We start from the raw sequence: 21,252 nt of genomic DNA, 5'->3' as shown, positions 1-21,252 counted from the left end.
CCATATGGAGGGGCATTTAAAAGATATCTTGGAACAAGAGGGTTATGGGAGTACTTTTGTGTGTTTACAAGTGTGTGCAAACCTGTGGAAGGCATCTGTGTGTACTGATGTGTGATTCTCAGTATATGTGTGTTTATGAGGTACGTGACTGAATGTGCATATACGATGTGGGTATAAGACATATGTATGTGAGAAAGCATGTGTGCTCTGAGAAGGGGAACTCCAGAGCATTTTATATGGATTTCACAGTCTCACGGCCAGTGTAGATATATGCAAATAGGTGTGTGTGTGTGCGTGTGTGTGTGTGTGCTGGGTGAGCAGGGGATAAATGTGTGCTATACTCCTGCATCTCTGGGTGGTGCATCTACATACCCAATTCACTCCCATCTCTGTAACCTAGCAGACAGGATGGCAGAGTTTCTGCAGGCAGGCTTTCCTGCAACTCTGGATGCACTTGGTGGTGGGGGTCTGGGGAATAGCCATGGGGTCACTCTGGGCTTGGGGGTCCCTCCTGGCCAGCTCTGCCCTCTGCATCCTTGGATGTTCCCTCCCCAGGTTCGCCCTCATCGTCGGCCTCGGCCAGTTCCTCAGGCATTGGCCACTCCCGAGTCTGCCACTCCAGCCGCTCGACGCGATAGGCGATCTTGAGTGCACTGGACTCCAGCTCAGCCAGGAGTCGCGCGAACTTGGTCTGCAGATCATCGAGTTGCTGGTCGAGGCCTCGCAGCCGGGCCTCTGTGGCCTCCTGTAGGGCGATCTCAGCTGCCTCGGCATTTACGTCCAACTTGTTCATTTTGAGCAGGATCTCACGGCCCTTTTCCTCCATGACGGCCTGGGCCTGTGGATACTCGCTCAGCACTTCCTGCAGGTCCTCCTTGCTCAAGCGGAACAGATCCGAATAACCTAGACTCTTGATGTTGGCTGTACGGCGGTTCCCAGACATGTTCCCTGTGGCCACGGGCAGACATGTGGGAGGATAGTCAGGGTGGGCATGAGGGGGCATTTCCCTCCTGAACCAGGACCCCCACCTCCACATTTGTGCTTCTGAGCCTCTCTTCCTGCCTCATTAATTCTTTCATCCAGTAAAGTACTGGGTAGGGACTGGGCCCTGTGCTGGGTGGGTATCAGTGACCTGCCTCCAAGAGTTCACAGTCTAAAGGACTTAGATGTTTAAGGGGATAGTTATGTAACAGTACAGCCAATGCAGCGTAGATGTGCATCTGGTACTGTGGGAAGACAGGCAAAGAGCCCCTGACAAGCTGTAAGGCAGAGAATTTAGGGAGGCCCGGAGGAACTGATGCCTGGACTGAGTAGGAGGAAACTAGGGGAGGGGGTGGGGAGGGCAGCTAGGCAGAGGGAGGAATGTGAGCGGAGGGATGGACTTAGGAAAGGGTTAGGTGGTTACAGAATACAGTAAGCCGTCCAGGGAGGCTGAAGGTCAGGGTGTGAGGAGAGTAGGGGAGATGGAGAGAGCCAGGTCATGCTGGTCTCGTAGCCCTGGCAAGGAGTCCAGACCTTATGTTGAGGACAGTGAGAAACTATTGAAATATTTTAAGCAGGAGAACTGTATGGTGTCATCTGCATTTTAGAAAGATATTGGTGGGTGGTGGGTGGGAAGGTAGGTTCGTCTGAATGCTGCAACGTCTCAGAGGTAGAAGGACCTTATTAGGGGCAAGGGAACTACCGTTTGTTGAACTCTTGCTATGTGCCAGGCATTGCACTGGTTGCCTCACTCATAGCTAATTTAATCCTCCCAAATAACTCTCTGGGTTTTTAATATCATCCCTATTGGGTAGGTGAGGAAACTCCGGCCTAAAAGAGGGAAGTGACTTGTCCAAAGTCAGGTAAACAGTGGCCAACGACATACAAGATGTGGGTCTTGAGGGGGTCCTTGGAGGAAGATGTGAGGCATTTAGGACAACTGGAGAGTGGGATCCCCAGACTGAGAGCACATCCAGTGCTCTCACCCCCTTTTCAGTCTTTCCCATCTCCTGTGGCCTCAGTGTCTTTACCTGTGATTAGGTATAACAACTCCTACTGCACGGGCTGATAAGAGGAACAAATGAGCCAGTGTGCAGTACCTGGCCTGGACTGGAGTTGATGCAGTAAATAGGAATTCCTTCCTTCTACCTTCCTTTCCAGTTGGCTATAAGAAGTTTGTTTCTTGTACTGATCCCAGGAGTGTATACTTATTACCTGTGTGACCTTAGACAAGTTCCCCAAACTCTCTGTGCTCTAATTTCCTTACCTTTAAAATGGGGATAATAGTAGCTACTTTATAGAGCTGCTGTGAGAATTTGATGAGTTGGTACATGTGGAGAACTTTGAACAAGGCATGCAGTAAACATGCAATAAATATTAGCCATTATTATTATTATTATTATTATTATTATTGATTGTTATTATCTCTGCACTTTCCACTGATCTGTTGGTGCCTTGGGTGGTTATCCACAGAGCAGGTCTACTCTCTCTTCCAAGGACCCACCCTGCTCATTGACCTTGGCTCAGCCTCTTCTCAGGGAACAGACCCTCCTTGTCCTGCTTCTCTCTTGAGCCCTCTAGTGACTCAGGCAAGGGCCAGGCGTCCTTAATCTGTAGGCTCTGAAGTACCACCTGGTCTCAGCACGGGGTTCTGCTGTCCCCATTCCCCTCCCCTAGCCCTGTCTCCGGAAAGAATGATGGCGTGCCCACCTTTGATGTTGATGATGCTGATCTCCCCAAAGTAGAGCCCTGCACCAAGCACAGCATACTGAGTGACACCATCATCGGCTACCACAGCCAGCTGACCCTCTCGGATGATGTACATCTCTCGGCCGATGTCCCCCTTGCGGCAGACATATTCGCCTGGTGAGTAGGTCTGGGGCTGCAGCTTCAGCACCAGCTCCTCCAGCAGGCTGGCCTCACAGTTCTGGAAGATCTGCACCCGGCTCAGAGTAGGCAGGTGTACAGACACGGCCACTTCTGCCCGCAACTGCTCGGGCAAGTGCTGTAAGATGGCTACCTCATTGGTCATCTTCTTGTTGATCTGCAGGTGCTGGTACCTGGGGGCAAGGTACATCATCAGTCCTCACCAGCCCGCTACATGCCTCCCTCTACGTCTTCCATCAGGGCTCTCAGCTCAGCCTCAGCCAAGAACCCAACCACACTGAGTTCTCACAGGGGTAATGCGAATACTTGACAGTTGGTTGATAAACATCTTTAATGCACTATCTGCTGGTCAGAGATATGTTTTGACAGCTTCTCCCTCACCCAGGGCCTGGAAGCCTCCACCAGTGAAGAGTGACTAGGATACCCTTTAGCTCTTGTCAGGCTCTACTCACCCACCATTCAGTGATGTCTTGTACCGTATCACCGATATCTACTTCAGTCACCAAGCCCCATCTTCTTTAGCGATCCTCTGCTCTAGGTCCCCAACTTGGTGACACTTCCCTTTGTTCAGCCTACAGTATGGACTCCACGACATAGTCAACCATCTTGTTGGTGGCCATGCCCTGAGGAGTATTGCTTTTCCCTCTTACCTCTTCCAGGACCTTCTGAGTCCTACCAGGTGGTGGCAGTTCCCATTCCCTGGGTTCTGGGTTATCCTTCCTTGTGTATGAATTCCTCTCCCTGTCAATCTTTTACCCAACCCCTCGCTCTAAGTCCATATCCAATTAGTGGAGGAAATCCTTTTCCAAGTCCCACGCAGTGAACCCTCCAATGAGCCACGTCCTGAATGCCCTGCCTGACCCACCAGGCGATAAGAACCCAGCCACCCTCCTCAGATTCTATCCAGTACACCTCTCGCTGTCCTGGTCTGGAACCCCAGCATCCTCACCAGTCAATGACTCGCCGCTCCAGCCTGCGGTTGACGTGATGCAGCTTCATGTATTTCTTCACCAGGGCGTGGTCTGGGTAGAAGGCTGCATCTGCAGTGTTCATGTTGTAGATGACAGAGCTCATGCTACCCATGATGGTGGCGAAACCCATGACGGCCAGTAGGAAGTCTCCCACCATGAAGAGGTACTCCTCCTCCCGGTCTGGCAGCGGCGTATCGCCCACGGTGGTCAGGATCAGCGTGGAGAAGTAAAAGCTATAGAGGTACTGGCGCCGCAGCTGCTCAAAGCCAGGCTGCGCGGGGTCGGGGTACACCCAGGCGTCACGCCCGAAGCCCAGGTACCGGGACAGGGCAAAGTATAGGCAGCTGTTCCAGTGGATGACAACAAAAACGTAAAGCATCAGCTTGGCGATGCGGAAGGCATTCGGGTAAACTGTGCGGGTCTCCATGCGGTCAAAGGCCTCAAAGAGGCGGGGCACCCGCAGAAAGCGGTTCAGCCTCAGCGTGGGTGTGTGCGGACCCAGACTCACGTAGGCCACTTCCGTGGGTAACAGGGAAACCAGGTCCAAGAAGAAGCTCCAGGTGCGAACGTAGCGACTCGAGATCCTACCCTTGTCCACCACCAGTATGCCCTGTTCCAAGAATCCTGGTGGGGGGAGTGGGGGCCGCCGTGGGTGGTGTCAGATATGGGGTGGAGTCAGGGCACCCGCCTGCTCCAGAAATGAGGTTGAGGGTGGGCAGGCCAGGGCAGGCCAGGGAGACAGTTACCGGGGACAGGGTGGGGCCCGGCTTAACCATGCTCCAGGGTTTCTGGGGTGAGCACAGGGATACCGTAAACATAGAGGCATGTGAAAGTGCTGTCAGGGAGGGGCTCACTTTCTTGTTACTGAGAGGCTCTCTTTAGGAAGGGAACACGGAAAGAAACGTCAGTCCTGAGACTCACTGACCCGTGTGGAAGCGCACCACGATGTCCAGTAGGTAGAGCAGGTCACTCGTGCAGTCCAGTACTAACCAGGCCGCCAGATAATAGCGCTGCAAGTCGGGGAAGCAGGCTCTGCGTGGCAGGGACAGAAAGGAGTGGCTTCAGGGCGCCCTCTGTGTGCTAGGTGTTCTCCCGCAGCCGCTGAGCATTAAGCGCTGGGCTCCTGTATGGACGCCGCCCCTACACCAGCCCCGTGCAAGGGACCCGCCCCTCTCCTGGGCCTCACTCTTTAGCCCTGGTCTCTGCTTAAGGCCCTTCCCATAGCGCCAAACCTGCACACGATGATGATGAGGTTATACATTACTGGGAAGGCCATAGTGTTCAACCACCAGTAGTAGTAATCCCCAGATGGGTCCAGGACCGGCAGCCACTTCCTGTGGGCAAGAGGGGAAGTTGTGCTTCACTTATTCACCGTTCAGTGCTGCGGTTGTGACTGGGAGCAGCAAAGAAGGACCAGGCTCCATCTAGTGAGGCAGACAGATCTTACACAGGGGACCAGGATCTCTCACCTGGCCTTGGGTGGGGCAGAACTGCTGGACTCTGTCGTCTTCACTTTGCTGTCCTGGCTCATGGTTCTGTGGCCTGGTGCCTGGGTGTAAGATATCCAGGGCCTCTGCCTGCAGGTGGCTTCAGGAGGGGGGGTAGTGCCAAGCCGCCCTTGGTCTCCAGCTGCGATTCCTCCGTCTTTGGCTTCTGAAGCTCTTAGCAACACAACCAGGGCCAGCTGCTACTGAAGGGGTGGAGGCAGTGTGGCTCCAGCGCTCCGCCCCGTCTCCTAGGGCCTGGGCTTACACCTGCCCAACTAAACATCTCTAATGGGGTCCCTGGAGATGGTGGAGGTGCATGCCTCAGACGTTAAGGCTACGCCTCGTCTCCCTCCGCCTTCCTCAAGGTTGAACTACACAGGGGCCCTCTAGTCAGGAGACCTGCGTGCCAGTGTAGGCTCAGAAGTTCATTCTGTTTTACCCTGTGCAAGTTCCCTGCTCGCACCTCATTTTTTATTCATTGAACAACTATTCACTGAATGGCTCATTTGTGTCAGGTGCTGAACTAGTCTCCAGGGACAAAGAATGCCTGTCACATCACATATGAGCTCTGTTTCCATTACCTGCACCCTATCTACTTCCTTCCTGCTGGATGAGTGTGATGGGGGCCATCCTGTGGCATTTTTGCCCTCATTCCCTTCTTGTTACCTCTCATGCCTGATCTCACCCGTTATTTCATGTGTTTTCTAGATCCTCAACCTCTTTCAGTTTTCCCTTTCTGTGAACATGCTTAAACCTCCCATACCAGAACAAACAAAAAAATCCTAAAAATTCTCCCTCAACTTGATGTCCCTTTCACTACTATCATCTTTCTCAGTCAACAAGTCATAACCAGAACACCTGCTATGTGCCAGGCCAATATTGTGCTAAGTATTGGGGATAAAAGATGAATGAAACACATTCCTTGCCCTCCAGAAACTCACAGTCTGGTAGGGGGGAAGAATCAGGTAGATAGGCAATTACACATCAGTCTGATGGGTACTCTGTTAGGTGGGTACACAGAGGGTTATTACAGTACACAGAAAGGGTACTGATTGAGACTGCGTTCTGTAGGATGAGTAGGAGTTAGTCAAGTATAAGACGGAAGAGTGAAGAGCACTCAGGCAAAGTGTATAGAGTACGCAAAGGCATAGAGATTTCAAAAAGCATGGGTGACTGGGGGAAACATCACTCGGTTTTTGTAGTGAACCTGGGAGACTAGTGGTAAAAGATGAGGCTGAATGGTGGACAGAGGACAGCTCAGGGAGAGCTTTGTCAGTCATGTTATACAGCTAGGATTTTATCTAAAGGCAATGAAGAACTCATGAAATGTTTTGCACAGTTAAGTGATATGGCTAGATTTGTGTTTTCAGAGAGTTTCTTGGAAGGAACATCTATAGTTTCCAACATTTTATTTTATTTTTTTGAAATCCTCTTTTCCCATGGCTTCTATTGATATCATAATGTCTTGGTTTTCTGCTTATTTCTTCTTAGTCTCTTTCATAAGCCCCTGTGTCCACCTCTCCTGTTCTGGTGTTTTTTCGGACTCTGTCCTAGGCCTCCTCTCTTTCCATCCTCCCAACTCTCTCTGGTCAATCTTGGTCACCCACAGGATCTCCTTTCGCATCTAATGTCTCCCAAGTACTCTCTTTGAGCTCCAGACCTATCTATACCACTAATTGCAGTCTGGATGTCCCCACTCAGATATTCCACAGTTACCTTCAGCCCATTGGCTCCATAATTGAGCTCATTTTCGTCCCCCATCTGCTCTTTCTCTTATAATCCCTATCTCTGGCCTATCAGCCAAAATACCTAGCCCCAGTATTTATTATTATTACTATTGTATAACATTGTGGCAGTTTAAAAAAATAGTCACAAATTCTTTGATGCTCCTTCCTTGTGGCTGTTCAGTCAATAGAGTATAGCAGGAATGATGTTGTGTGACTTCTGAGACCAGATCATAAAAGTCCATGCAGCTTCCTTCTGGTTTTCTTTGAACACTCACTGTCTGAAAGCTCCCTCTCAGGATGCTCCCTCTTGGAACCTAGCTGCCACGTTGTGAGAAGCCCAAGCCACAGAAGCAGTCAGGTGTCTGTACTTTGACAGTCCCAGCTCAAGCATCAGACATGTGAGTGAAGAAGCCTCCAGATGATTCCAGCCACCAGCCTCAAGTCACCCCCCACACGTTTGAACTTTCTAGATGAGGTCCCAGACATCAGGGAACAGAGACAAGCCATTCCTGCCACGTCTTGTTCAAATTCCCAGAATCTGTGAGCATAAAAAAAATGGCCGTTTTTTTACACTATTAAATTTGGGATGATTTGTTACACAGCATAGTAACCAGAACCCACATATAGAAAAGTACATATTTCCTAAGTACACAGCTTGATGAATTTCACAAAGTGAACACAGTCATGAACCAGCACTCACTTCAAGAGCCCCACTCTCTCCTCTTCCAGTCAACGCTTTTCCAAGGGTAATCACTATCCTGGCTCTCAATCCTGTAGTTTAGTTTTGCCTGTGTTTGACTTCTATAAACTAAGCATCAGTTTTTAATCCTTCCTCTTATTTTCCTTTCATATTCATCCAGTCATCAAGCCCTGGTGACCTAATAACCACATATCCATTTCTCTACATCCTTCCTATTCTAATTTGGGCCTTATCAATCCGATCATAAAATTCTTTATAGTTCTCTATTATCCCAAGGATAAACATCTAAACTCCTTAACACGGCCTGCAAAGCTCTCTGGTACCTGACCTCTGTTTGTGTCTTCAGCCTCATCTCACAGTGTTTCCTCTGCATGTTCCCTAGGCTCCAGACAAGCTGTACTGATTATAGTTTCCAGAGTACCTCCCACATGTTGTCCATTCTTTCTCACCTTGTTATGTGCTGATCCTTTGGGCTGAAACTTCCATTTCTTTTTCTTTTTAAATACTTTTCCTTTTGAACTAATTTTAGGCTTACAGAAAAGTTGCAGAAATAGTATAAAAGTCCTTGTAAACTCCTTACCCATGTTCCCTTGTTATCATCTATATAACTAGAGCACAGTGATAAAAACCGGGGAATTAACATCGATACAATACTTGCAACTAAACTGCAGACCTTATCTGAAACTTCCATTTCTCAATCGTACTCTTGCTTGTTTCTCAAGACTGCTCAGACATCATCTCCTCCTGGACCGCTTCCCTAGGCCCCTTCGCTCTTCTTTCCCCTCATCTTCTAAACACACATAACACGCTAAGTGCTGCTCCTCGATGGCAATTACACTACGTTGCAATTGTCTACCAATAAGGGCTGAGGTCCTGGAGGGCTGAGGCTGGTTTTAATTGATCTGGAATCCTGCCTGACAAAGAGGACCTTACTCCATGTTCCTTGGGTTGACTGAAAACGATAGTGCCCAAGGGATCACGAGGCAGCAGGTGTTGGCGAGCCAACGAGGGGCGGTCATCGCCCGGGTACTATCCAAGCCGTTCGTGCAGATGGTGCAAGAAAGGAACTAGACCTCTCGCGGTCAGCCCTCTCTAGGGCTCCGCTTTTCCACAGGCCCCGCCCACCTACCGACTCCTCCCCTCAGGCCTACCCTCTTGTTATCTCCGCCCTTTCCACGCCCCCTCTTCCACTGTCAGCACCGCCAAGATCCGTGACCCCGCCCCTATCACGTTAGTCTCTCTTTCAGCCGGATCTCTGTCCTAAGCCCCGCCCTCCGGTCTTTCCCTGCCTCTTTAAGTCGCGTCGCTCTTTAGGTCCCTCCTTCTGCCCTCCGGTTCGACCTTTCTTCCTCAGGCTCCGCCCCCGCCCCGCGGGCCTCCGCCTCCCCAGAGGTCTTCCCCTATGACACGCCAGAGTCCTTCAGAAGGGCGGGGTTTGCAATGCGAGGGGGCGGAACCTGGGGGAAGAGGCGGTACTCCTTGCTTGGAATGCCGTCGGCGACCCCGCCCCTGCGCTCTGCCGTTGCCAGGAAACAAGCATCGGCGCTCTGGCTCTGGCCGGGTCCAGCCAATGAGCTGGCACGCCGCTGCCCAGCGGTGCGTCGCTGGGCGGTTACGTGTGGTGCGCGGGGGCGCGGGTTGCGTGTGGCGCGGGGCGGGGCGCGGCTGGTGCGCCTGAGGAGCGATGGCGGCCTGAACTCACCTAGCACCGCGGTGGCGATCGGGCCTGGTCAGGGTCGGAGTTCTGTGACTGAACAGTAAGTGAGGGCCGGAGGGCGTGTGAGAGGGGATGAGGGGCTGGGGAATGACGGCACTGGGTTTGGTGACTGTCCTGGTTGTGAGGGGACAGGGTGAGGGGCTGGCATGTGGTGAGGGGCCAGGTGTGAGTGTCTAAGGTAGGGGAGCAGGGCGAGAGCCTCGGGGTGAGTGGGCAAGTAAGGAGCTGGGTTGTATGAGGGGCCGGGATGCCTTCTGAGGGGCCAAGTGGAAGGGACTTGTGAACACGATTTACTGAGCAGCTGGGGCTCCTGTGGGCAGGCGTGAGGGACAACCCTGGGACCAGAGTGAGGGGCTGAGGCCTGTGCGGGGAGCGGGAATGGACAGGGCGAAGGCGGGAGCATGCGGGCTGGTGGTGAATCGGGAGGGAGTTGAGCGCAGGGCATGGGGGAAGGAATGAGGGTTGTGAGACTTGGATAAAGGTGAGAGGTCGGTTCTGAATGGAGTGTCCTGCCCAGTGAGAGCAGTAGTTTTAGACTGAGTAGGACAGCTTGGGTGGAAGTGTTGTGCTCTTGGCTCTTCTGCTTCATGGGCTCTACATATTTTGGAGGATCAAAAGATGAAAGCGTCGTGGGCAGTAGTAACAATGATAATGGAAATCATTTTTTAGGCTTACTCTTCAACAGAGTCATCATTGGAATCCCTCGCTCCCTCAAGTTCCTCCTTGGGACTGCAGACTTGAAGATGGTCCCTCTCATGGAGATTTTTTGGCTATGACCGCCTGTGTTTGTTGTCTCTCCACCTGCTTCTGGGCAACCGTACTCCACCGCTGCTCCTTAACCTGTGCTGAGCTGTGGGGCTTTGACCGTTGCCATCTGTATCGGACTAACCACTTACAGCTGCTAATTCTATTTTCATGGAAATCATATGGTTTGTTACATACAACGCTGTATTTAGACTCCCAAACAGGATGGCTTTGCTTTCATTTTCTTACAGTTAAATTAAAAAAAAAAAAAAAGCGAATTTATGTGCAATAAACTACTCATATTTAAAATGTACATGTTTGATGAGTTCTGACATATGTTTACATCTGTGAAACCATCACCACTTTCAAGATACTGAACATTTCTCCCACCCCCAAAAGTTTTCTCCTGTCCCTTTGCAGTTCATTCCTCGCCCCACGACATGTTATTGGGTTCACTTTATTAGCATTTTGCAGGTCCCCTTTTCCCTGCCAACCCATATGCACATGGAAATTTTGAGTATTCTAGAAAGCTGGGTTGGCACTCAGATAATGGCTCCTTTCACACCACTAAAGTTTCCTCTCTAGTGACAGTCTGCCACAGCGCAGATACCTCCCCCAACCTCAGGAAGAGGTAGACCTTCCCTATCCAGATCATTCTTTGGGAATTAGGGGCAGCCCAAGTCCCCATTCTGTTCTAGAGTCTGAGCCTCAGAACCAACTGTTCTGTCCTGTGGTATGTTTTCATTGCTTCTCTCTGGAGGCTGAACAGGTTTTCATGCTGGTGGAACCCTCGGCAATCTGCCCAGATGGTCAGAACCCTACAGAACTTACATGTATAATGAAAGAGTTCAGAACAATGATTCCTGAACACTGGGCCAAGGACAGTGCCAGTCCGTGATAAAGTTTTTATCTATTCAAGGTGGAAGGAGAGAAAGACAACATATGGAACATGAGTTTTCCATAAAGATAAATTTATTCTTAAATTATCTTTCCTATTCTTTTGGTATTAAAGTGCTCTCTCACTGGTAAAGTAATGGTGGCAGCGGATGATGGGTTTTAAAAAACTGATCTATTTGCCAAAATAAAAAGTAACAATCCTATTTCAAAAGTTTTAAAATCTATTTCTACTGGTTCATGAAATCCAGGAATTCAGGGTGATGATAGTGTGGCTGCTGAATTATGTTGAGGAAGCATGCATTTATACAGTAGAATTACTGTCTGACATCTAAATTGCATTCATGCGTTACATAGCGAAGTCAGATTTTACTGGAATTACATAGATTCCTTGTGAAGTAATGCAAGGGCAGGAATTCTGATTTTATAGATAGAGAATCAAATCGAAGAGCCAGAGACCACATAGTGATAAAGTGGCAAAGCTGGACCCAAAATTCGGTCTCAAGAGAGTGACAGTGACTTGGGAAAAAAAAATTTGTAACAGAGAGTGAAGGTGATGTGGAGTAAAAAGCATGTGATGTGCAGGAAGGGTTGTGATGACATGGAGGACATTATCCTGGCAAAAAAGTCTTTTCTATGATTTGTAATTGTTCTGTTTCCAAAAGAGGTTAAAGAGACTTTGAGGGTGACATGGGTTTGAAGGTTTTGTTTAATAATGGGGCAAAAACATAGGAACAGGTGTACATAATACCTGGATCACATTGTGATAGTGATAGGTGAGTCAAGTCACATGTCCGAGGGTTCTTAGGGACTGTCCAAGTTCTTGGTTGTTCTGGAGAAAGCACTGGGTTTCGTAAGCTTCCTATTTGCTATACTGAACTCTTTGTTGAATAATAGTGCGTTAAGTATAATGGATCTTGCTTTACGATATATATAGCTGAGTGGTAGATCTGAGGAGATGTAACATAGATGAGGATGATGATGTAGAGATAGAAACATGCTTGGGGCGCTGTGTGTAACCATTTATTCCACATCTGCTATGTGCCAGGCACTCTGCTAAGTGCTGGGAGGACAAATTCATTCATTCATATAGTAATTCATTTATTCAATCAGCAAATACTTCAGCATATAGTCTGCCCTTGTGATGCTCACATTTTATGAGATAACAAGATAGATAAGATGTGGTCCTGTGAAGTCTCAAGGAATTTTCAATCTGGTTGGGAAAGATGGACACATGGAAAGATAATTTCAGTTGAGAGAGAGAATGTGAAATATGAAAGTATATCATAACGAGGTGATTACTTGTCTGTATCTAGTCTCAGTCTCTCTCTATGTTCCAGTCATATTTACTCAGTGATCTATGGTATATCTCCACAGGTATCGCAGTTAACGTGTCCAAAACAGAACTCATTGTCTTTGCTTTGAAAGTCTGCTTTTGCACCACGTGTCATATCGCAGTCCAGGCGAGGACTTCAGTGTCATCTTCCATCTTTCTGCTCCTTCACCCCCTGTATGTAGTCAGTCACTAAAATCTTAATACATTTCCCTTTATATTATCTGTTTTCTTCATCTCCACAGCTACATCTTCACAGTTAAGGCTTTAGTTTACTACCTCCTCATCTCTCATCTGGATTTTTTTCCCCAGACAGTCTCCTGCCTTCAGACTTGCTCTTTTCTAATCCGTCCCTGGAATGGTCTTTCTAAAAATGCAAGTTTGATCATGGAGCTCCTCTGCTAAAAACTTTTGACTCTTTGTGTTCTGTAGGATAACATCCAAATTCCTTAATATGGCATCATTTGGCCTCAGCTCACCTCTCCAGCCTCATCTCGGGCCACTCTCTCTCTACTCTGTGTTCTAGCTTGAGTAAATTGTTCACAGTTCCCTGACAAACATGTTACTTTTTTGAGCCTTGAAATCTTTGTAATAGCTGCTTCTTCTACTAGGAATGCCTTTTCTTCTCTGCGCAGTGAACTTTCCTCATCCATTAGGATCTAGTTCAGTTTCACCTCCTCTTTGACTTCTTTGTCGCCCTTCCGCAGAAGGGGTGGAGAAAGCCATGTGTGACATGGGGATTTACTGTTGTAAAGGGGAGTCACTGTGCAATAGAGTTCACGCTGTGAGTTATGAGGGCTCTGCTGGAGTGAGGTGGGGAGATCCCTGCAAGAAGCAGAGGTGGTACTGGGGAGAGGGGAGGGAGTGAGTTAGGACCATACACTGATACCCCATTTGTCTCATACATATAGGCTGAGGGATAGACAGGCAGAGAGGATATGTGTGAGTTGAGCTCTAGATCGTAGGCTCTTATGAGGTGGGGTTTGTTTATTTGTTTTTCCCTTTTGTGTTACTATGAAGTTTTAATCAGATCTTTCTACTTCCAGAATCTAGGGTTAGAGCCCATTGCTGCCCCTTATGTCAGTAAGAGGAAGAGCCTAGGAAGAGCCATTGTAGTGGGAGAGAAGCCACAGAACTTCACTGACCTGTTCTTAGAAGGTTGTTTTGGTCTCTCTCTGTCTGCTGTAGGTGTTGCAGGTGTATCCCTGCCCCCACCTTCCTCCCTCTTTGCCTCTCCCAGGGCAAAGGTTCATAAGTGAGACTGAGCCATTTCCTGCCTTGTGCCTGCTATTCCGAGGTTGGTGGACACCCTTGCTGAGTGTTCCTATAAGGCTGTATTTTGGGCCCTACGGTGAGTGCTTGACCTTGGCCATTTTGGGGGGTCTGAAAGATCATCTCCTTCTTTTTTCCCTGTGGCTGAGCCTGTAGGTAAATTTGGGAAGAGGGATCTACTTTTCTCTAGACTTTGCTGTGGGAGGAAAGGGCACAGTAATAGGGTGGTGATCCCATTCTCTTCTGTCTTGTTCTGAACTTCTCAAGATTAACAGGGAGTGAGGGAGTCTTAGGTAGGTGACAGGAACACCAAGCTGTGGCTTTCTTTTAGGTTTCTGAAGTATGTGAAGAGGGTCCAGGTTAAGTGTTAGCTTTTGGGTTTTGAGACAGTGATTTCAGTGTGGCTTTTCTCTTTGAGGTCTTTGAAAAGAAATGGGGGTGGGGTGGGGAGGGAAAGTCCTGGAGGCCAGTTCCCCTTGGGTCTGTGAGCAGTGCTCTATGTTAGTCAAGGAGTAGAGCAGAAGTGGGCGCCCCAGGTACATCACAAGGTAGAAGCTGTTTGTTAGTCTTTGGAATTGAGTTCTAGAAGCTGGAAGCAGTTTAGTTTTGGACATGTTAAGGCCTTACTTTGCTGAGACTGGATGCTTGGCCCTTCTTCAGCTCCCCTGGGGTGTGAGTGTGACGCTAGGTCTCTCTGCTCCACCTTATGCTGCTATCTGACATTTTTTTTTTTTTTTTTTAAAGCAAGCATCTGCCTTTTTTTAAAAAAATTAATTAATTAATTTATTTTTGGCCGTGTTGGGTCTTCGTTTCTGTGCGAGGGCTTTCTCTAGTTGTGGCAAGCGGTGCGCGGGCTTCTCACTGTCGCAGCCTCTCTTGTTGCGGAGCACAGGCTCCAGACGCGCAGGCTCAGTAGTTGTGGCTCACGGGCCCAGTTGCTCCACGGCATGTGGGATCTTCCCAGACCAGGGCTCGAACCCGTGTCCCCTGCACTGGCAGGCTCTCAACCACTGCGCCACCAGGGAAGCCCCCCTGACATATTTTTAAAGGCAAATTTGATCTTGTCATTTCCTTGTTTAAAAACCTCCTTTATTCCAGGGTGTTGATAGATAAAACCCAAACTCCTTAGCATGATATTCAGTGATATTTATAACCTTCACCCATGTTTACCCTTCAACTTAATATTGTATCTCTCTTCTCTAAATAGTCTGAGATTAAGCCACACCAAACTTGCGACTGTTCTTCAAATTTGCTGTGTTCTTTCACAGTGCCATATTTTTGAATATACTGTTTTTAATATGAAGAAGGCCTTTCCGTCTGCTTTCTTTGTGGCCAGTATCTCGTTGTTAAAGATTTAAGTCAGATATCACCTCTTTTCTGGAATCCTCTTATAGTTTCCCAGGAAGATTTAGTTGCTTTCCTTAGCACCCCCATGACATTTTTGTAAGTACCTCTGTTTATAAGATCTATTGGAGTTTTGGTTTATGCTCCCCCAACTGTTTTTATCCATTTTTGTATTTCCAGTGCTTACCTATTATTAGCACAGTGTCCCAGTACTTATCAGTATGATGTACACCGACTTAGTCAATGAGTGAGCCCTGCCTGCTGTTTAGGACTGCTCCCACCCTTTATAAGACTGTCTTTTGAAAAAAAAGAAAGACTGTCTTTTGTTCTCCAGAAGGTTTTCTTAAGCATAGTTGCTATCTTCCTTTAGTGTGAGCTGATAATGGTGAGAGGGAGTGTATCTGGGTAGAAGGGGTGGTGGTTAATATAACTGGAGGCCAAGTGTGGGCCTGTTGCCAGGTCTCTGGGTTCCTTTAGCCTTATTGAGTATAAAGAGGAAGGACAACTGAACCACACCTTTCCTCTGAAGTTTTTTTTTTTTTTCCTCTGAAGTTTTTATACTTGTGAGATATTGTTGAGAGACAGTATTGCTGAGGGGGTGGTAGATGTGATGAAGAAGGAACTGTGAGCCATGGCTGAGGCCAACAGCTGTTTTGGTACTTTTCCCCATTCTCTAGTGAGGGTGTCACGTCATGTCCCCAGGAGTGAGTGTTGGATGCATCTGACAGGAGTGGGTATATGTGTGTTTTTGGGAGTGTATCCTTGTGTTCTTTGCTAGAAAGAAACTTCTTTTGCTCTTTTGGTTGGCTCTGAATTTTTACCTCTTAAGATTATTCAGCCAGTTAAAGGTCTATTAGTGTATTTCCTCCTGGGTGGGCTTCTAGGGAGGGACCTGTAATAGTTAGAAAAAAATTTCTTCCTCAGCAGTCCCAGAGGGCCGGAGTCAGATCAAGACTGGATATCCTGATTGTTCTTTGTTTGTTCATTCACTCATTCACTTAAGCATATACATTCATCAAATATTTATTGAGTCCCTAGGCACTGCTCTAGGTGCTGGGGATACAACAGAGAAACGCCCTCAATGAGCTTACATCGTAGTGGGGAAGATAGACAAATAAATAAGCAAATAAATATTTTTAGAAAGTAAAAAAACTGCTAAGAAGAAAGTAGGATTAGGAAGCTAGAGAGTGAAGGTGGGAAGATGTGCTATTTAGATAGAATTGTTAAGTAAGTCCTCTCTGAGGAGATGGCATTTGGAAAGAACTGAGTGATGTGAGCAATGTGAAGATCAGGAAAAGTACACTCCAGACAGAGGGAAGAGCAAGTATTCAAGAAGCCTTGTATGAGTAAAGTACGAGTGAGGAAGGGTATGGTAGGAGGTTATACAGGTTGGATTATGTAGTGCCCTAGAGACCAAGATAGAGGATTTGGATTATTATCAGTGTGATAGGGAGTCATTGGAGGGTATTCAGCAGAGGAGAGATGTAGTATAATTTATGTTTTAAAACTCTGGTTGCCGTGTGGGGAATAGATTCTCAGAGGGGCAAGACTGGAAGTATGAAGACCAGATTGGAAGCTATTGCAATAGTGAGACATGTCTGGAGGGTACAGATGATAGGCTGATGAACTGGATATTAGAAGTAAGGACAAGAAGAAAGCAGGATGATGCCTAGGTTTTTGGCCTGAACAAGTAGGTGAATATTGGTATCATTTACTAAGGTGGAGAAGGCTGGGGGAGTAACACAGGTTTAGTGTTGGAATGAGTTCTGTTTTAGACATGTTGAATTTAAGGTGCTGACTGTGTGTGTGGAGTTTTCAGTGGAGTGGTGCTTCTGAGTTCTTCCTGCTGGGCGGTAGAGAGAGGCAAACTTCTGTTAACCTCTTCCATCCTTTCTCTTTGAATTAGATTTGTAGGTCTGGATCAGGCAGTGACCTCTGAGCTCACTACTCCAGCCTGGTATATCTTCTGGCTCCATGGACAGTTACTGGCTCCTACAGACCGGATGAAGCAGACTAGAGACACAAGTAGAGAAAGCCTCCGGCTGGCAAATTCTCAGAGTGTGGCCCTCTGGCCACCGGCCCTGCCCGGCCTACCTCATGGAGAGGATGAACTGGCTGAGCAGACTGGCCTCCCGGGGCCCTGGGCATCGTGTACCACAAGGGGCCAGTCTGCAGACCCCTGTCATGGCTGACCCTGAGACCTGCCTCATGGTCTTCAAGAATCACTGGTCCCAGGTAGGAGACTATATGCTGAAGGTCCCAGTCTACTGGCTGCCCGAGTCCTAACATTCTTTGTTCTCTCACCTTGCCATCTAGTCACCTCATCATCTTAAATTTTTTCTCTTATCTGTCCTGATTCCCCAGGTGGTGCGAATTCTGGAGCGGCAAGGCCCTAGGGCAGCTCCTGGGGGAGCCGACGATCTCAGTGCTGTGTGCAACCACACTTACCAGATGCTGACACTGCTGGCGGAGGATCGTGTGGTGCCCTCGGCTCCCACAGCTCCTGGGCCCCTGCTGGAGTTTGCTCTGCGCGAGGATCTGCTAACCCGTGTGTTGACGTGGCAGCTTCAGTGGGATGAGCTTGGGGATGGGGTTGAGGAACGGCGGGCTGAGCAACTGAAACTATTTGAGATGCTAGTGAGCGAAGCTCGCCAGCCCCTGTTGCGGCACAGTCCAGTTCGTGAGGCTCTGCTGATCTTGCTGGATGCCTGTGGCCGCCCTGTGCCCAGTAGCCCAGCACTGGATGAAGGCCTGGTGCTACTTCTCAGCCAGCTGTGCGTGTGTCTGGCCCGGGAGCCTTCATTGCTCGAGTTCTTCCTGCAGCCACCTCCTGAGCCCGGAGCTGCTCCCCGTCTTCTCCTCTTTTCTCGCCTTGTACCTTTTGTGCATCGAGAGGGCACCCTGGGCCAGCAGGCCCGTGATGCCCTACTCCTGCTCATGGCTCTGTCAGCTGGAAGTCCCACTGTGGGCTGCTACATCGCAGATCACTCTTACTTCTGCCCGGTCAGCACCTCCTGGGATGGGGGGTAGGGTATGGTGTAGGCACTGGAGAGCACCTTTCTGTCCAGGAGATGTGGAGGGACTGTGTACCAGGGCCCTCTCCTTCAGGAAGTAGCCCCCCCGGGCTTGAGAGCAGCACCTGGAGTTGGGGTGGGGATGAAACATGGGCTTAGGTGGATAAAGCAAGTATGAATGCTCTTCATGGGCCAGTGTTCCCAGGTGATGTCTTGGCACCTTGGGTGACTAAATATCTGCTCTGAGAATAGCTCTTACCCCCTACTTGCATGAAAACTGTGGGTTAATAGTTCCCTGTTCCCCTTTTTTATATCGTATGAGTCTTTGGTAACCTGTCCTTGGGGATGGCCCCCAGGTGCTGGCCACAGGGCTAAGTGCCCTGTACTCTTCACTGCCCCGAAAGATTGAAGTTCCAGGAGATGATTGGCACTGCCTGCGACGGGAGGACTGGCTGGGGGTGCCAGCCCTTGCCCTCTTCATGAGTTCCCTAGAGTTCTGCAATGCAGTCATTCAGGTGGGACTGGGGTTCCCAGGAGGTCTGGCCTTTGGTCATTCTGGGGAGATGGGGTGGGAGGGGGTGCATTCCCTGGAGTTCTGGTTTTCTTTCAGCTTGGGGGTAGGGTGCCTATTTGTATTCTACTATTCTGCTCCCTTCCTGACAATGGTCCCGTTCAAAATCCTCCGTCCTCTCTCTTGCACCCCTACAGGTGGCTCACCCTCTAGTGCAAAAGCAGCTGGTAGATTATATCCATAATGGGTTCCTGGTGCCTGTCATGGGCCCTGCCCTGCACAAGGTGAGAGTCATGGGTGGCAAGGCAGATTAAGGGATTAGGTTGAGGGGTGGTAACCTCAATGCCAGGACCAATGTGGGTGGCAGTGGGCTGGGTACTCCTCCCTTTTTCCCTGTCTGCTCCTGGTACCTCCTTAGAACTTAGGGAAAATGGCTTAGCATATGTGCGGGGAAGCCCTAAATTTCCAAACTTTCCCTTCCTTTGTCCAGACCTCTGTGGAGGAGATGATTGCCAGTACCGCTTATCTGGAACTTTTCCTACGGAGTATTTCAGAGCCTGCCTTGCTCCGTACCTTCCTGCGATTCCTGCTATTACACCGGCATGACACCCACACCATCCTTGACACCCTTGTTGCCCGTATTGGCAGCAACTCCCGGGTATGGCCCCTACCTCTGTCCTGGCTTACCTGGGTGAGCCATCTTCTCTCTCCGACCTTTGTTCTGGGAGGGTGTTCCTGCCCTTCTTTGGCCTTTGTCTCCAGCAATCACTTCACAGTTAGGTGGCATTTTCTTTCTAGTATTAAACTTTTAACTGTTTTGGGTACAATTTTAATGTGGCCGCCTGCTTTTGTAATATACAAACCTAGGACACAGTTACCTCTTCTGGATGACTTCGGCTGCTCGTCATGGCTGTAGGTTTTGCCATTGTGCGACACTTGTTATGTAGCATTGGCCTGAGGTTCTCTTCAGCTGTGTAGCGCTTTGGGACTTGCTGTGGGTGACTTGAGATCACTTCTTCAGGCTTTGTGTCTGCTTTGATAGGTGATCCAGCTGCTACTAGTATATTTACCTTTTCTTCCCTCTGGATTTGCTGTATTTGAACAGCTATAACTTGGGGCACCCATTTGCCCGCCTACCTACCTTACGTTCCTTCTTCCTGAACATTTTGTTTGAATGTTCACTATGTGTCATACTGTTCTCTGGTACTGAGGATATAATGGTAAGCAGTGATTGCTGACTTCATGGAGCTTCCTTCATAGAAGAGGTAGACAGGTAAACACATAACCAAAATAATTGAAAATTGAGGTCATTGTTATAAAAAACCCAACAAGGTGCTTAGAAAACAGTAGAGTGGTCAAAAAAACCTTTCTGAGGAGATGACATTGAGTTGAGACCTAAAGGTCATGAGGGAGTTAGCCTATTGAAGAGCAAGTGGAAGAACAGTCTAGGCAGAGGGAGCAATGCATGCAAAGTACGTAAGTGGGGAAGAGGAAATGAAATGTACTTGAGGAAATGAAAGACCAGCGTGACTGGAGGTATAGTGAGCAAAGGGGAGAAGGGAAGGAGAGGTGGGTGAGTTCAGATCATGTGTGGCCTTGTAGACCATGGTAAGAAGTTTAGATTTTAACCAATAGAAATGTATATAAAATAGGAGTAAATTGTTTCTAAGTCATAAAGACCTGAAGTCTTTCTGGGGGAGTAAAGCATTAGTTTAGCCATGGACTTTATGGCATTTATTTTGGCTCCATCAGCCATTTTTGTTTCCTTCTTTTATTATAAATAATTGAAGTTCTCTGGGTCCTTGTGTTAAAAATAGAAGTTCTTGGATCACTAAAGGTTCTAGAAAACTGTTCTAGATAACTGAGGTACCTGGTAGTAGGGTTCCAGGTAAGTAAGGTTCCTGGATAGCTATGTTTTGTATAGTTGAGGTTTCTGAAGCTACGTTAGGGTGTATATGAGATATTCTAGACTGACTCTGATTTGACCAGTGTTCCTGAACCAAGTGTACACTTTAAAATTTGAAAATGACAATAACCATAACAACAGATTCTAGGCTCGGCCTTAGATTTCTTGAGTTATAATCTTTGGGAGTAGGCCCAAGGCATGTGTACTTTTATAATATTCCAAAATGTAATTATGATACACGCCTTGGGTTAAGAATTATTGTCATAAACCGATAGGGAAGAGATGTCAAAGCTTTAATTTTACAAAGGTATTGAAAAAGTTTTATTTCTCATTATGCTGAAGCTCGACCAAGGTCTTAAATCTGTTTGGCCTCATGGAATGTCCTGTTGATGTTTTGGGAATGTTGATTTCCTTCCTAGGGTTGATTTTTCTTCCTGTATTGGGCTCTGTCCATCTTGTTTTTGTCTTAATCTTATCCTAACTTCTTTGATTCTCCCTCAGTGTCTTTAGTCTTTAGCATATATTTCTGTTAGTCTTGCATTTGGTCCCCTGGTCTGAGGAGCCTTTCATGGTTTTGGGGTATTTATTCTTGGCTCTCAGTTCTTGGAGGAACCAAATCTCTTCTGATTTCAGGATGCCCATGTTAAACATGCAGGTGCTTTCCTTTCCCCTGTTGGCCCTTTTAAGCTTGATTCTGTTGGCCTGACTTTGTAACTGCTATAGTCTGACTTTTGTGGCTTAAGGTGAATCATGCTGGCTAGCTA

At 48.2% G+C, this 21,252-nt stretch overlaps 2 protein-coding genes across 6 annotated transcripts in view; one reads left to right on the top strand and one right to left on the bottom strand.

The window, feature by feature from the left end:
* Window positions 1–487: 487 nt before the first annotated feature.
* On the bottom strand, window positions 488–5,370 carry CNGA4 (cyclic nucleotide gated channel subunit alpha 4). Its single transcript, XM_068556479.1, has 6 exons — window positions 5,309–5,370; window positions 5,072–5,173; window positions 4,765–4,871; window positions 3,818–4,463; window positions 2,692–3,041; window positions 488–948 (listed from the first exon to the last, which is right to left on the bottom strand). Exons 1-6 carry the CDS (start codon window positions 5,368–5,370, stop codon window positions 488–490), a joined length of 1,728 nt encoding a protein of 575 aa, XP_068412580.1.
* Window positions 5,371–9,410: 4,040 nt separating this feature from the next.
* FHIP1B (FHF complex subunit HOOK interacting protein 1B) overlaps window positions 9,411–21,252 on the top strand; it is a 30,430-nt gene continuing 18,588 nt past the window's right edge. For 4 of the 5 annotated variants that reach the window (XM_068554755.1, XM_068554754.1, XM_068554756.1 and 1 more), the window contains exons 1-6: window positions 9,411–9,510; window positions 16,964–17,292; window positions 17,422–18,060; window positions 18,428–18,586; window positions 18,780–18,866; window positions 19,073–19,240. In XM_068554755.1, coding sequence (XP_068410856.1) covers window positions 17,155–17,292; window positions 17,422–18,060; window positions 18,428–18,586; window positions 18,780–18,866; window positions 19,073–19,240 — 1,191 coding nt within the window. In that variant the 5' untranslated portion in view covers window positions 9,411–9,510; window positions 16,964–17,154. Of the gene's footprint in view, window positions 9,511–13,629; window positions 13,793–16,963; window positions 17,293–17,421; window positions 18,061–18,427; window positions 18,587–18,779; window positions 18,867–19,072; window positions 19,241–21,252 lie in introns of all 5 variants that reach the window. The other variant, XM_068554753.1, reaches the window with a different exon arrangement.

The sequence above is a fragment of the Eschrichtius robustus genome, chromosome 11 (assembly GCF_028021215.1).
Source record: "Eschrichtius robustus isolate mEscRob2 chromosome 11, mEscRob2.pri, whole genome shotgun sequence".
Lineage (NCBI taxonomy): Eukaryota > Metazoa > Chordata > Mammalia > Artiodactyla > Eschrichtiidae > Eschrichtius > Eschrichtius robustus.
The sequence above is the reverse complement of the archived record's forward strand: the minus strand, read 5'-3'. Positions and strand labels throughout refer to the sequence as shown.